Here is a 16,111-nt window from a genome sequence, read left to right on the forward strand (position 1 = left end):
CAGGAAAAGTATCACTGAAGTTGTCAAATCCATGGTAGTGTGTGATGATGTGCTATCAGCCTTTGTCATAGTTTCATCAGGATATGCATATTGCAAAAGCAGCCATGAATGTGCATACCTTTTGCAGGCTCCATACTTATTAAGGCTCAAGTGTTTCTTAGCTGCCACAAGCTAACATTACACTGTATGGGCAGCAGGGATGACTGCTGTTCACCACTCCCTTCGTAGTCCCGATCCACTCTACTGCTATAGCCACGCTTCCGAAGTCCAAGTTTTATGAGCCGGGAAGACAGTTCAACCAGTAAAGGACTTTCATGGAAGCATGAGGACCGGACTTCAGTTCTCCAGAACCCAAGTCACATGGCTAGAAATGCACGTGATAAAGGGAGCACAGAAAAGCGGAGCACTGCTGCTCATCTAACGGGATTGGCGAGTTCCAAGTGCAGATGTCCTCTTCCAAAACAAACAAACAAACAAACAAATAGAGCCACAGAATCATTGAGGAGCAACTTGAATATCAACCTCTAGTAGGCATGATGAAGTAACACAGATACACACAAACGCTCACACATAGTCACACACTCAGACATATGCACACTCTCAGACATCATCACCCATGTGCACACATGCATGCACACATGTACAAAGTACAGAAATTCATACACACACAGGCATGCACACAATTTCTTATCTCTCACCAATAGAAGAGTATAACTAGTGAGTGACAAGTCATGTCACTTCTAATTCTCCACCTCTTTCTCGCAGCAGCTGGTTTATATACATGAATACATGATTTATATCTTCATAGGAACCCTGACCCAATCTGTCACATTTGTGAAATAATGACCATGAAACCCAGTGAGGACTAAAGAAATATGGAAGGGAAGACATTCTCCATGAAGACACTGCATGTCACCATGCTAACAAAAATACATGAAATTACCAAAAGGAAAAAATACAATAATTAGTTCAGTTTTATGAAGATGGAAAAGTAATGTTTTATTCTGTTTCAGTAACAATAACTTTAAAAGTCTCTTTATAATTTTGTATTTCTGTGGAATTATCAATGAATCCATTAAAGTTGATTTTCTGTAGTTGTTCAGGTTCGAATGAGAGTAAAATTGTATTAGCCTATTTATCTTCTATTACACTGAGAAGATTTTTTTATTTTATTCATGTTCAATAATATCAGTTTTTATAAAAACGTGTAGGTATTCAGGTATTCAAGAGGTTTAGGAAGAATTTTCAACAAATGAACAAGTTTGGTGAAGCACATCATTTTTAAAATAGACACCAAAATTTTTCACAGTATCCAAAATGTCTGAGTAATAAACATCTTAATGCAGAATGCAGCACAGATCTCTCTTTTGTTTGGTAGGAACTGAATGTAATTGCCAAGGGTTTGCAATAGCCTGAGTTCTTTAGACACTAGTGCTCACACCTATGTCTTTATACATTCAGATTAAAGAGGGTAGTCATGACAGGGAGAAACTGGCTTCTTACTCTTAAAAGCAATCCCACTCATGTGGTTTCTCACGGAGCCAGTGGAGTCTGTGCTGTTTCTCATACTAACTGTTCTCAGGACACACTATGACAACGTGTGAAGTCATAAAATATATTTATATAAGAGACACTTGCACTTTGTTAATAGTTAGCTGGGACTTTACGGTATGTGGGTGTGTGCATGTGTGTATGTGTGTCTTTGGTAATGGAGGAATATCTCATTGACATTTCTTACAATTCCCAGTGAATGATGATTATAAAACAATAAACACGTATAAAGGGCTTGAGAGAAAACTCAGTGAAGTGCTTACTTTTCAAGCAAGAGAACCTGAACTTCCCACCTCAAAATTCGTGGGAAATTAATTAAGCAGATGTGGTTATAGGTGATTATAATCATAGTTTGGGGGAGACACAGTCCTTTTAAAGCAGTGAAAAACTCTTCCTCACACTACAAGGTTGGGAGGATGCTGAAGTATGGCACCTTTGCTCTCCTCTGGCCTCTCCATGAACATGCACAAACATAAATGAGCATCCAAGACATTTGTGTAACCAGCATATCCATAAATGGACACACAAACACACAAATAAGTAAACAAATGTAATGTTACACATATTTTCGCTTTTCTGTTGCTTATGGCTTATTTGCACTGAATGGTCTCCATTACCTGTATCCTCCTGGCTTTTCCTCTGCTCTTGCCACAGCTGCGTTGAGCTTGTCCTTCGGTATGGTACCCTATCCCCTTGTCTACCTGGATGTTTTCCAATAGTCTGAGTGAGCTGATTGACCAGATCACAGTGATGTGTCTGCTTGAATTACCCTTGAAAGCAAAGCAGACATTTTGACCACAGATATTGGAAATCTGAGAGTTCAACAAAAAGAGACAAGTCCATTTGTAAGAGGTAATGGTGGAGATTTGTGAGTGTGCAGCACACGAATCAGCAGCTTAGTGTTTCTGTTGTGGTTTCAGACTGCATGCAGGAAAGAAAGTGTCTCTGCCTTACTTTTTATATTTCAACAACCCCAATTATATTAATGAAAGAAGCTATTGAGATATTGGTGTAAAATAAATAAAATTTATACCTAACTTGACCAGACTCTGAAAAGCATGTTGCGCGCTAACCATCCCCTTATGTGGACATAATAAATTTAATGCATACTTAATAAAAATTCAGGTCCTGCAGCCTTCTCATTCTCTAAACATAGTCAGTGTTACACTTTATTTTCACAAGTTAATGCGCAATGATTGAACATTACAAATTACCAATCAGTGTCCAATTTGTTTGTACTTGGTAGCAGTGCACTGTTTCCTGTGTGTTGTACATTTTTAAAGTACTCACATTAGAACTAAATTTTAAAATCACAAACCTATCATGTCATTGTTTAGTGTTTACTATCATCTTACTGTCAAATATCACTTACTGAGCCCAGACACTTAGTTCTCCACTTCTAAGTGTAAGACCTAAGTCTGAGAATGTAGTTCAGCAGTAGACTGAAGGATTGGCATCCAAAAGACCTGAAGTTCAGTCCTCATCAATCAAAAATAATAAATATGTAAATGTAAAATCTGAAAATTATAAAGCCTTATAGTTTATAAATCATTAAAGTTATTACTGTTGTTACTACGGTTGTAAAGGAAAAAAGCTCAAACAAGATGTCAAAATCATTGTTTCTTAGCTGTTGACACCATCACATTCCTCATTGAAACAGATGGACTTTTAAGAAAAAAAAAATTTTTTTAAACGTTATTTAAACAAAAAATCAGACATACATACAAAAACTTTTAAAGTCATTTGTCACAAAACTATATGAATATATTTTTGTCAGTACTTGATTTTTTTTTAAGGTTTGATAATATGCATTGAAATCTTACTAGTTACAATAAACATAAAGTACATGTAAAACAAAACTTAATATGGAAATAGTCAGTTTTCTTGCTGTGTATAGATTAAACATAATGTTTTTTAAATACCAAAATTTGCTACAAGGCTATCTTCTTAGCTCTTGAGTTATTAATGACTTAAGGTCTAGGTGTACGTCACTCTAAGAGGGTGCTATACCCTTACTGTTTTTGTTTGTTTGTTTTGTTTTGTTTTAAGAAGGGCTGAGGCTTCCACTTTTTGGCCTTTCTTTGTGCTTCATATGGTCTGTGAGTTATTTCTGGGGTATTCAGATCTTTCTGAGACTAGTATCCAATTATCAGTGACTGCATATTATGTCTGTTCTTTTGTAGCTGAATTATCTTAGGATGATTTTCTCTAGAGCCATCCATTTGCCTAGAAATTGTATAAAGTCATTTCTGATAGCTGAGTAGTACTCCATTGTGTAAATATATCACAATTTTTGTATCCATTCATCTACTGAAGGACATCTGGGTTCTTTCAAGCTTCTGGCTATCATAAATAAGGCTGCTATGAAAATGGTAGAGCATGTGTTCTTATTGTATGTTGGAGTATCTTTGGGGTACATGCCGAGAACTGTAATAACTGGGTCTTCAGGTAGGACTATGTCCAATTTCCTGAGGAACCGCTAGACTGATTTGCAGAGTGGTTGTACCAGCTTACAACCTGGCCAACAGTGGAAGAGTGTTCCTCTTTCTCCACATTCTAACCAGCATCTGCTGTCATCTGAGTTTTTGATCTTAGCCATTCTGACTGGTATGAGGTGGAATCTTAGGGTTGTTTTGATTGGCATTTCCCCGATGACTAGGGATGTTGAGTATTTTCTTAGGTGCTTCTCAGCCAGTCAATATTCCCCAATTTATATTATTTTGTTTATCTCTCTACCCCATTTTTAATAGGATTGTTTGATTCTCTGGATTCTAACTTCTTGACTTCTTTGTATTTATTGAATATTAAATCTCTATATTTACATTCCAAATGTTGTGCCACTTCAAGGTCTTCACTCCAAGAGTTCTTCACCCACTTCCCCTTTGCCTCTGATAGGGTGTTCCCCTACTCTCTTCCCTACCTACCCCACCATACACCACACCCTGCACAGCCCCATTTTCTGGGGCATCAAGATTTTATAATATTAGGCAAATCCTCTTCCACTGAGGCCAGAAAAAGCAGTCTTCTGCTACATAGGTGCTTAGGGCCATGGACAAGCCCATGTAGCTCTTTGATGGCTTAGTCTCTGGGATCTTCCAGGGGTTCTACTTAGTTGATACTATTGGTCTTTTATGAGGCTGCCATCCATTTCAGATCCTTCAATTCTTTCCTTACCTCTACCTTAGGAGTCCTGACCTCAGACAATGATTGGCCATATGAATCTCTATCTGTCTCATTCAGCCATTGATAGAGCCTCCGAGAGGACAGCCATGATTGGTTCTTGTCTACAACATGGCATAGTATCAGGGTTTGGTACCCACCCAAAGGATGAATCCCAAGTTAAGACAGTTACTAAGTAGCCTTTCCTTCAATCTCCGCTCCATTTTTGCCCCTGAATTTTTTTTAGACAGGAACAGTTTTGGGGACCACTACAGGTGGTCTCTTCAGTTATATTTCTTCACTATTGGGCATTTTAGCTAAAGTCATCCTTATTGAGTCTTGGAAGCCACTCACATTCCTAGAAATTTTTCTTGCCCTCTCCCCACAGCTGTATATTTCCATTCATTGTTCATTTACCAGCCAATCTGAGTTTCTTTTCTGTCTCCCTTCTCATATCTTATCCAGTCATCTAATCCCCTTTCCCTCCCTTCTCCCACACAGATTCCTCCCTTACAGATGAACTTTTTATGCTAAAGTGTCCGTAACAAGAAATCATGCACACCAGGTTTTTAGGGAAAAAATGTCTTTTAACAGATTTAGTGCATCAGAATAGATGCAGCTCCATCCACAGAGTACTCTGCTTCACTATCTAAACAAACAAAAAACAAACATAAAAACAAAAACAACAACAACAAAAAAAAAAAAAAAACACTTTTCAAGCTTGATGTCTTGATTGTTAGAGACAAGGAGGTTTCTATGAGACTTTCAATCTGCTTCATTCTGGGTTCCTTCCAACTAAAGCTTTTTTGCCTTTTAATTTGTTGTTTGCAGTCTATGAAAAAGAAGACAGTTGCTATGTTCTTAGGTCTGAGTCAATGTGCTCCTAATTGGATTGGAGTAGGGGGATTAGTGCTTTTCTTATTAAATTGACATTGACTATGAAGAGAGAAATAGATATCTTGGCATGACCTAATATGGATAAGTCTCTCTCTGACTTTCTGTCTCTGTCTCTGTCTCTATCTCTCCTTTTTAGTGTGTGAGTGAGTGTGTGTGTGTGTGTGTGTGTGTGTGTGTGTGTGTGTTATAACCAAATTATTATTATTTGTTTTACTTTCTCAGATAAACAACCTACCTTTTCTGACACAGAGACTTTCATCAGCCAGTCCAGCCTGGCTGAAAGTGTGCTTGAGAGATGATATCATCAAAATAGCCTAGACAATTAAGTTTAATGAATATGTAAACTCTGCTCCCCCAAGTACTACCTCATATCTTTTTTTCACACATTCATTATTTATTCATACATCACTGAATTAATAATTCTCAGATGTCCATGTGATGCATTTGGCTATAGTCATAATAAAACTAATATTAACTGGCACATATAATGATTAGAATATTCTGAGTGGTCAAACTTGCAGATAAGGAAGATAGTATGATTAGTACTTTTCTTGTTGTGGAAAAATGCTTGAGAGAAACAACTTAAGAAAAGAAAGGGGTTCTTTTTAGCTCAGAGCTTAAGTATATAGTTCTTAATGACTGAGAAGGCATGATGCCAAGAATTGAAGACAAATAATCACACTGCATCTACAGTCAGGGAACAGAGAGAAGTGAATGATTGTCCGCAGTCATTTGTCTGGTGTTTATTTAGCTGAGGATATCTCCACCCTTAAGAAACGATATAGTTTATATTTTGAGAGGTCTTCTAAGCTCTGCTAACATTATCTTAAAACCTTGAATGAACATGCCTTTTTGTCAGCATGGGGACATTAGATCTTATCAAGGTGGCAATTAAGATTAAATATCACCATGAGTATGAAGGGTGTGCAACTGTCCACATGGAAAGGATAAGAAATCAACATGAATTGAGGTCAACATGATTTCTCTACCCTTGAAACAGTTTTTCTTTTCCTTGCTTTTATCAATGAAGAGTCAATTATTTTAGGCCCAATAAGAAGACAAAATTATTTCCATTCATATCTGAGGTCTGCTTTCTTCAGGGAGTTCGAGCAACATTGTATCAGACAGTGTTTTGAAATGTAAGAGACAAAACAAATATTTGCTTTTCAACAGACCATGTTTCTAAAGAAGTTAAATAATGCTTTATTTCATTTATATTTCTCAGTCAATAACTGAGTTTTTGGACTTCTTCATACATAAAAACAGTCACCTTCAGCTGTGTATTGAACAATGAGTTTATCAGTACACAGTTGACCTCATCACCGCCCTGGGATAGAAGTTGAGAGTGAAAAATTTATGTCCTCTACATGAAGCTTTGAGCTGTGGCGTAAGAAGCACAATAGAGAATAGGTTCTGAAGGGTTCCCTCTGGGCTCCAGTGATGCAATCCTCGTGTAGAAGAAAGGAAGAGCATTACAAGGGACTTTCCTAAACTTCTCTCCATGAAATCCTAGTCAATCATTCCACTGAGGTTTCTACAGACTCTTCCTTTGACAGTCTTCTCAAAAGAGAGTAGCAAGCTCATTTTGTTTCATTCATTTCTGAACACCCTGGGAATTAAGTCCCTGTTAAAGAATACCATCCAAAGGCCTTGGATAATAAAGGAGGAAATCATAAGAAAATGCCTCTATGAGACACAATAAAAAGTTAATGAAAATGTGCTAACTTCACTGGGTTCTGACTTCCTATTTAGTTCCTACCTCAATGGTTTGTGGTACCATTTATTGGCTCACATATCATATAATAATCCTATTATGTATCTTGTTATCTCTATTACATATTCTAGACTTGATGGCCATATATATAAGCCCAGCACCTGCCCCTTTTATGGGGTACAATTTTGGTTTTTCTAGAGTTATATTTATAAAAACTCAGAGTTGAAACTGAGCTTGTAGTAACTGTTTCTCTACAGATTATAAACCCCAGAGTGTGCTATACTCAAGCACAGTGCTAGTGGCTAGGTCTATAAGAAGAAAAAAATACCTCTACAGCAATAGTTTTCACCCTTCCTAATACATTTTATTATTATTAGGTGACCTTTTAATACATTTATTTATGTTCTGGGGATCCAAAAACATAACATTATTTTAGTTTTTACTTTGTATCCGCAATTTTGTTATTGTTATAAATCAAATGTATCTGATGTGTAGGAAAACTATGTGACCCTTGTGAAAGCTTCATTCCACTCCAAAAGTGCCTTGACACACAGGTTGAGAACCACTTTTCTTTCTACAGCACATACATACATACATACATACATACATACATACATACATACATATATATATACAACAAGTCATCTCTCAGTGCATGCTTAATTTATGACAATTACTTATAAGTACTTATATCATTCCAAGAATAGTTTGAAGAATTTCATCAAGATCAGCATGCAGTAAACCTCATGATTATGTATAACAATACGTCCACTTAGCAGATAAGAAAACTGAAGTATGATATGAGAACTTCTTCAGGAAAGAGTATCTCTATAATCTATGTTGACAACCCCTGTTTGCTATTGTTATTGCTTGCAGGCACCGACTTATTGTTTGTCTTTAAGGCCAGAACTCACAAAACAGCAAAACTGTCTGTCTTCAGTTACCTAGAGCCTGTATGAAGAAGTTTCTTTTACAAGAACAGTTTTCTCATAAGATTTAATGCCTTGGGGGACATGGTCTCAGGTAGAATTTGTACTTGGAGATCTCTGATGCAGGGTCTAATACAAATCCACTTCCTGTACTAGAATAAGGAAAGAAGAAAATCATAAAGTGCTAAGGATAATAGGTGTGATAGCTGAAGGCTCCAGTTACTCACTAGTCGACTTTTTCCTCAGTCTCAGTTTATGGTTAACTGCTTTCATTCACTGTGCTTAGGAAATCCTTGTATGATACTAGGTAATCATGCGAATGACCTGTTAAGAAGCTATGCCTTTACAGGCAGATATCATTACTATTTGGGATGCTTACTTTCTGAGTTCTCTCTCCTGGATAAGTGAAGACCAATGCACGTTTCTCTGGGTTGTTCTAAGGCCGTATGTGTGAAAAGCTGTTCTTTATGCTTTACATAAAGTCACTTCTAGCTCTTGCCATTAATCTCTATGGCTACTACAACAACCACCATTATCATAAACACTATTACTGTCACTGTCAGTACCACCTTTACCTGCTTTGGTAGACCCATCAGGACAGTCACTGTGATTATTATAACTACCTCTATTACTGCCAACATCAGCACTATTACCATGACTACTACCCCCCCCCTTGCCATCCATCCCTAGCACTATTTTATTGGTCGCTTGTCTTACTGCTGAAGGAAAGTACTCGGCAAGAGCAAGCTGGAGAAGGAAGATTTTATTATTCTGAATCATAAATCCAGGGTACAGTTCAACACAGTGGGGGTGCATGATGATAGGAACTTGAGGTAGCAGGTTGAATGGCCTATGATGTCAGGAAGCTAAAGGTGAGGAATGCTACTGCTCAACACATTATTTTTCATGTTCACTTCAGGAGTCAAGCCCAGAGAATAGCATTGCTCAAGTTCAGGTGGTCTTCTCACCTCAATTTTCCTCAATCTAGATAAACCCTCACTATATATCATGGCATATAGTACTATTGTCCTAAAATATGTCTCTTCTTTTCAGATAGAGATGATTCGTGTAGCCCATGTGTACAGTAAGATACAAGTAAAACCAGAATAGACCAAGTAAAGCCATAGCTTCAACAGAGATTTGGACAGAGCGTGTCCTAGGTACCTGCTGTGTTGTTCTATTAGGAACAGGTGAGGTGGGGAGGCCAAAGCATGTAAACTCTTAGTCTTTAGAGTTTGACACTACTGGTCCAGTGCTGCAGGGGATCAGAAATATCCTCCCAATATTGATAGAAATATATAACTACTTTCAGTAAACATTCTGGGTATGCTTGGGCCTGCAACACACTGACAATAGCCTTCGTCCTTCTTTCTTGTCTGGCTGCAGCTCCTTCTGAGGTCACATTTGCCATTGATGTTGGGAATGGCCCCATCGAGCTCCTCGTCCAGTCTCCTTATCCTCTGAATGACAATCAATGGCATTACATCCAAGCTGAGACAAATCTCAAGGAGACCTCACTGAAGGTGGACAACCTTCCCTCGAGTATGAGGAAGACCGCAGAGGAAGGCCATGTCCGACATCAGCTGAATAGCCAGTTGTTTGTAGGTAGGAAACATCGTAGATCATATTTTATGCCAAATACCTACAAGATTGCTTTGTGATGACTCCTAGTCACCTAAAACTAGGACAGAATTAAAATACAGTGTTAATTTTTACCATAAGTTTAATTTTATAAATTGTTTTATTCTAGATTTATTTTCATCACAATAAATTTGTGGTACTCTTTCACAAATCTAGAAGCCTTCACAGACAAGAGTACCATTCCTCATTCAGTTTGCTTTCAAATAAATATGGTATTTTATGTTTTGGGTCATTGTAATAAGAGTTTCTACTTTAGGTATACAGATTTATTTTTTTTAGGCATCGTCTAGTTTATTTGTTTCTGTGTCTATATATATGTGCAATATGTGAATGTTATATATGTATGCTACGGTGAAGATACAGAGCCTTTTAAAACTATTCAACATTTAGGCTAGTCCAGACATTCCTTAAAACCGTTAAAATAAAATACCTACAGGTAAAAATACAACTTTAGTTCACTCTGCAAGGTAGTGCACAATGCCTCATTTTATCCTGCTCAGTCAGCATCTGGAAGGGGCATGAGCTTTTTGGGAGGGAAAATAATAGAGGTTTTTTTTTTTTTTATGACTTTACATTGCGAAGACATTTTTACTAAAGAATCCACCTGAGCCACCCTTTCCTCATTTATAAACCGGTTGTCTAAGCTACGCACATGGAAATGAGCAATAGATTTTGTATTTGCCACCTCTGTGAGGAGAAAAATGACACTAGCAAAATATGGAGAGTCATTCAAATCCACAAAAGGGAGTGACTACAGAAGAAGAGAAACAGATCCGAGTGTCAGACTCTGTAAAACCTCCCCTCTTTATTGCACACAGACTCCAGAAAAGAAATAATGAGTTTTTTTTCGTGTGTGTGTGTGTGTGTGTGTGTGTGTGTGTGTGTGTGTGTGTGATCAGCTTGTATGTACCATTGATTTATCCTGTGGCTAAAGGAGACTCCTCACTGAAATAGAAACCAAGAAGCCAGCTCAAGTGAGGTTTGGGATCTTGGCTTGCATTCTTATTAGAGTTGGAAACAATCTCAAGTTTTGTCATTATTGCAAAGTAAGAGGCTTCCTTTGTGCCTCAGGAATGTTCTTTGTTATTATTTGGATTCATGCAGTAAACTGTACATATGCTTTTAATGTCCGGTAACCAGGTATCTTAGTTACTTGTTGGTTGCCATGTTAAGACACCATAATCAATAGAATGCTTAATTTGTGATCACAGTTGTGAAGAGTTGGAGTCCATGAACTCCAAAGCAAAGGTTAAGAGTTTATATCTTGATACATACGCATTAGGCCGAGAGAGCTAACTGACTTTTAGAACTTCAGAGCCCACATCAAGTAACATACCTTTTCAAAAAAAAAAAAAAAAATCACACCTAACTTTTCCAAACAGTTCCACCAAAAGGAGAAGGGGAGCCACTGTGGAAATTTAAGCTTAAAGAGGCTGTTGTCACCACAGCTGGGACAGATTAAGGAAGATGTATTTCTACAATCATGCCATTTCTAACCATCTACACTGCTCATGTCACCAATTACTCTACTGCCTTTTCAACTCTTAGATCCCTCTCCCTTGTGGGTGTATGTGTGTGTTCATGTTTGGGAATGTGGATTTACATGTGAGTGCATATGATCATGTGCACATTGCAGCATATAGAACAGTCCTTAGACACTTCCAAATTGTATAAGACAATGCTTCTCCTTGGCATGTCATTTTATCATGTAGTCTAGGTTACCTGGCCTGTGGACTTCCAGACACCTGCCTGCTTCACAGATTAAGAACTGGTGTTTTAAACTAAAATTCAATAGAGTTTTAGTATAAGGTATTAAAGAAGAATAATCTTTGGTAAAGACATCAGATAGACACAGAAAATAATGGATTTGTGACTTTTGCCCTCAGATTTACTCCTGTTCCTCCTCTCCCCCACTCTTTTCTCTCTCCTCTCTTTCCTTTTTCCTTTATTAGTATGTTTGGCAGAAATCAAGGATCTCTCCCCACTCTCCAGTCTCCACTCATCTATAATATGATCTTGAGCTCAAGGATTGGACAATAATTAGCTGCTTTCTAAAGCCAGAATGGGCCTCTGCCTCTTCTGGGATCTCCCACAATTCTCAGCACTGCACACACACAGGCTAATGGGACTGAACTGTGCCTGCTGTGTCTTAGCACAGTACCCTCTCACACCGAGGAAGTGCTGGGTTTTCTCTGTGACCAATGAGAAAGTTTCAATTTGCTCAGTGCTTGACAGAGAGTACTGGAGCCTCTTCTGACCTGCTCCAGGTGTTTCCTGAGCTGAGAGTCAGATTACAACCCAAGTCTAAGTTTAAGTTTGGAAATCTTATCTGCTAAATAAAATTTTATTAATAACCTCTAGAATCAAACAGCAGATGATGCGTAATATACCTACTGATTCTTGGCAATAGTTGAAGACTCAGGGGAAGGCCCAGAGGACAGCAGTAACTGAGCCAGCACTACTTTCTATGCTGAATAAAAGCTTCACTATAAATACATAGAATAGAAAGAATAGCTTAAACTTAAGCCATTTGGTCCTCAATATAGCAAATGTGTGACATGGAGTTGAATGTCAACAGCCATCATTCCCTCTTCTGGTGCCAAGTCTTGTATTACATAAGAAAATGAAAATCTGTTGCAGTTTTGTCATTGTGTTCATTTTTGTTTTTTGAAAATTACCATAAGGGATAATCTGTCTCTATCTCTTTTAAGAAGAGCTATGTTTGCCTCTCATTCTGTCTCCCTCTCACAACTATTTTTCCTTGAAACAGGTCTCATGTATCCCAAGATGGCCTTAAGCATGTTATGTAGCTAATGATGACCTTCAAGGTCTGATCCCAAATGCTGAAATTATTTATGTGCACTGCCATGAGTCACTTATTTAGTGGCACTGGGAATTTAACTCAGGGCTTCTTGCATGCTACCCAAGCAGTCTACCAACTAAACCACATCTCTGGCGTGACTTTCAGTTTTTGTTTTGTTTTGTTTTGTTTTGTTTTATTAACTTCCTTTCTCTTACTGGGAAGATAAAGAAAAATTCTGCTGAGCTGACAGTAACACCAACGCTAAGTGTTACCACAAAGATGCTCCTCTCACACAATAAGATGGCAGCTGCCATGAAATTACCCTTTGGAAAAGAGAAATAGCCTCAAGACCACAAAACCTGTATAGGCCCATAAATGAGAAAGATGAGCTTGTAGGTCAAACAAACAAAAAGAAGGCATCTTATTATTACAGATTTCAAAAAAAGACAGGGTTAAGTCTTATACCAAATACCCCACTCTACATGCTAGACATCATCAGCTTCTAGCTTGAACTTAAGTTTCTTAATGTCTTGGCAGTAGTGATAGGACAGCCCGTGTTTGCAGGTACAAAGGAAAGAGGAAGAGCTGTGACCACAGTAACCTCTTTCATCCTGCCCAAAGTGAGAGCCTATAGCAGGATGTAGCCTGATTTATGGGAAAGGCTGCAGCTAGAGATTCTGTGATCCATGTACTCCACCTATGTAAAACAGCTATGATAGCTTTCATGTTTTCTCTATTATTTTTCTCCACTAGGAGGGACATCATCAAGACAGAAAGGCTTTCTTGGATGCATCCGTTCTTTACACTTGAATGGGCATAAAGTAGACCTGGAAGAGAGGGCAAGGGTCACATCTGGAGTTAGACCTGGTTGTCCAGGACACTGCAGCAGCTATGGAAGCAACTGCCACAATGGGGGCAAGTGTGTGGAGAAACGTAGTGGTTACTCCTGTGACTGCACCAACTCACCATATGAGGGACCTTTCTGCCAGAAAGGTAAGGGACATGCCACCATCATACGTGGTCACATAGAATCCAAATATGATGTAACCTTAATACGGTAATTAGGGCCAGTAATTCTGTAACCATAGATAATCCACCCGCATATAATGCTCTACCACTCTCACGCAATGTTTAAACCAATAGCACTATGCCTTCAGGCAGTCTAATTCAGGCAGTGCAGTACCCACATGCCATGGGCAAACAAGTGTTCTCCATGCCCATACTTTGTGCTATTGTATAGTGTCCCTGTGTTTAGATTCTGCCTAGCTCATCAACATACTCACATCCAAGCCCTGTTTTTCTATGCTCACTGCCTTGGTTGGCTCAGTTGTACTCAGCAATAACTGAAAATGGGTACACCATCCAGGATGAAGGATCAGGAGAAGACTAACAGTGGATCATCTACTTATGCATAATGATATACTAACACTTCTAGTTCTAGTACCTTAAATCAAATATGTATGAAAGGACCAAAAAATGTGAGTGCAAAAGAAAAGTATAAAACAATGAATATGTCAAAGACAAAAAATTAAAATGTTTGTCTACTATAACCTTTATAGATTTTTGAATACTTCTTTTATTCACAGTATAGAAAATATTCAACACCAGCATTTATTGAAAAAAAACGAAGTATTTTAATTGCTACAGGACTTAGCAATTCTATATAGCTCTTACCAATATGAAGCTACACACCTTTGTGATGTGTGTCTATGCTCTCTCCCTCTCTCTCTCTCTCCCTCTCTCTCTCTCTCCTCCTCCCTCCCTCCCACCTTCCCTCCCTCTCTCTTTCTCTGTCTCTCTCTCTCTTTCTCTCTCTCTGTGTGTGTGTGTGTGTGTGTGTGTGTTTGTCTCTGCACACACATCTTCCGATGTGTGAGGAATATGTATCTGTGTGCAGCCACAGGACAAAATGGGCATGTATTTCTAAGGTAGCCCTGAAAAAATACATCTACCCTGTATTTTGAGTAAATGTCATTCACCTGCTCACACTCTCCAATGGACTAGTCTGGGTGGCCAGCAAGCTACAGAGATGTAGGATACTCTGCCTCCCTAGCACAGACATTTCAGCCACCACTATGTGAGTTACTTTTTAGCCTAAGTTTTGATGATTCTATTATACACAGTTCAACAACATTGTCTTCTTGTTAGCCTTAAAAGACATTTTCAAGCTCCACTTCTACAAAATTGTAGTTTATTTAGTCTAAGTTAATTGCAAAAATTAAATAAATAAATAAATAAATAAATAAATAAATAAATAAATAAAGGTGCCCAGTGTTTCCTTTGAGGGGTCCTTTAATTTAACTTCTCCCTTCACTCATGCTAATCTTCCCTTTAATTATTTGGGATTATTTTCTTGTTACTGCCAGAAATCATTAAATAAGAACTCCTTGAGAAAAGAAAATACCAGAACAACCTTTAGAATCAAGACCTGTAAACAATGTAACAGAACTTAAAATGAATAAAACAGGATTCTACTCAATTGCTCTTCACTGAAGATAAAACGTGAAACTTTTTATATTGCATTATTTATTTTGGGGGAAGAATAAAAATACAATTACACACATGTGGAGGCTAGTGGAAAACTTGGGAATTGAACTTCCCACTCTGTTATGTGGGTCCATGGACCAAACTTAGATCATTGTGTGTGATGAGAAAAACTTTTCATCATAGCATTTGCAGTTGCTTACACATAAACTAGAAAAAATAATGTAATCGGTATTCCATACTGATTTTGGAGGGGTTGAAAATCTATTGGCAGTTGATGATTATTAGTTGAGATAGAGTCAGTTTCTTTTAGGTATGGCCACTGATATGTGTGGGACTTTGGTCCAGGGTGGGGTGCCAGAGGCACCACTCAGAAATCACTGGTCAGGCACAGGAGTGTCTTCTGCCACCTCCACTGCTGGTTTTGGTTAAGGGCATGGATTCAGGGGAAGAAGAGAAGCACCATCAGAGAAGGGAAATCCGGTTTCGCTGCTTCAACTGCTGGTGCTGCCCCATTCTGCCCGTCCATACTGAGCTGGTGGAGACTCCAGCAGTGGAGTACAGGAGAACTTGGGGAGAGGAAATCTCTTCCTAAATGATGGTGTTAACAGCTTTTATGACAGAAGCTCCCAGACAACGATATGATTCTTGCACACTTTTACTTTTAAACCATTATATATACACAGTTTTTGATATGGTTCAGGGTCTGACAACAGGTAGTTCCTATTGGCTTGACCTGAGGGCTTGTCAATACCTTGTCTGCATATTTGGGGTAGTCATGCTTCTCTTGTGAGTATGGTCATGTCCTCACCTGTGGAGGAGCGGCTTGGGGCATGCCTGACACCACTTTATGGGGGGCATGCAGTGCTTATGGCTATGCGAAGGGGCCTGATTTCTCAGAAAACTAGAAAGTGTCTGCCTTCTTACCTTCAG

The 16,111-nt window shown here is 38.4% G+C and overlaps 1 protein-coding gene across 1 annotated transcript in view; it reads left to right on the forward strand.

Moving 5' to 3' along the window:
- The window catches only part of LOC308421673 (contactin-associated protein like 5-1), a gene marked incomplete at both ends in the record, with an annotated part of 467,964 nt that overhangs the window by 339,675 nt on the left and 112,178 nt on the right, over positions 1-16,111 (forward strand). Inside the window, 2 exons of the mRNA XM_080918125.1 lie at positions 9,637-9,855; positions 13,448-13,687. Of these exons, the coding sequence (XP_080774251.1) occupies positions 9,637-9,855; positions 13,448-13,687 (459 nt within the window). The remainder of the gene's footprint in view (positions 1-9,636; positions 9,856-13,447; positions 13,688-16,111) is intronic.

The sequence above is a fragment of the Micromys minutus genome (assembly GCF_963924665.1).
Source record: "Micromys minutus genome assembly, chromosome: 6".
NCBI lineage: Eukaryota > Metazoa > Chordata > Mammalia > Rodentia > Muridae > Micromys > Micromys minutus.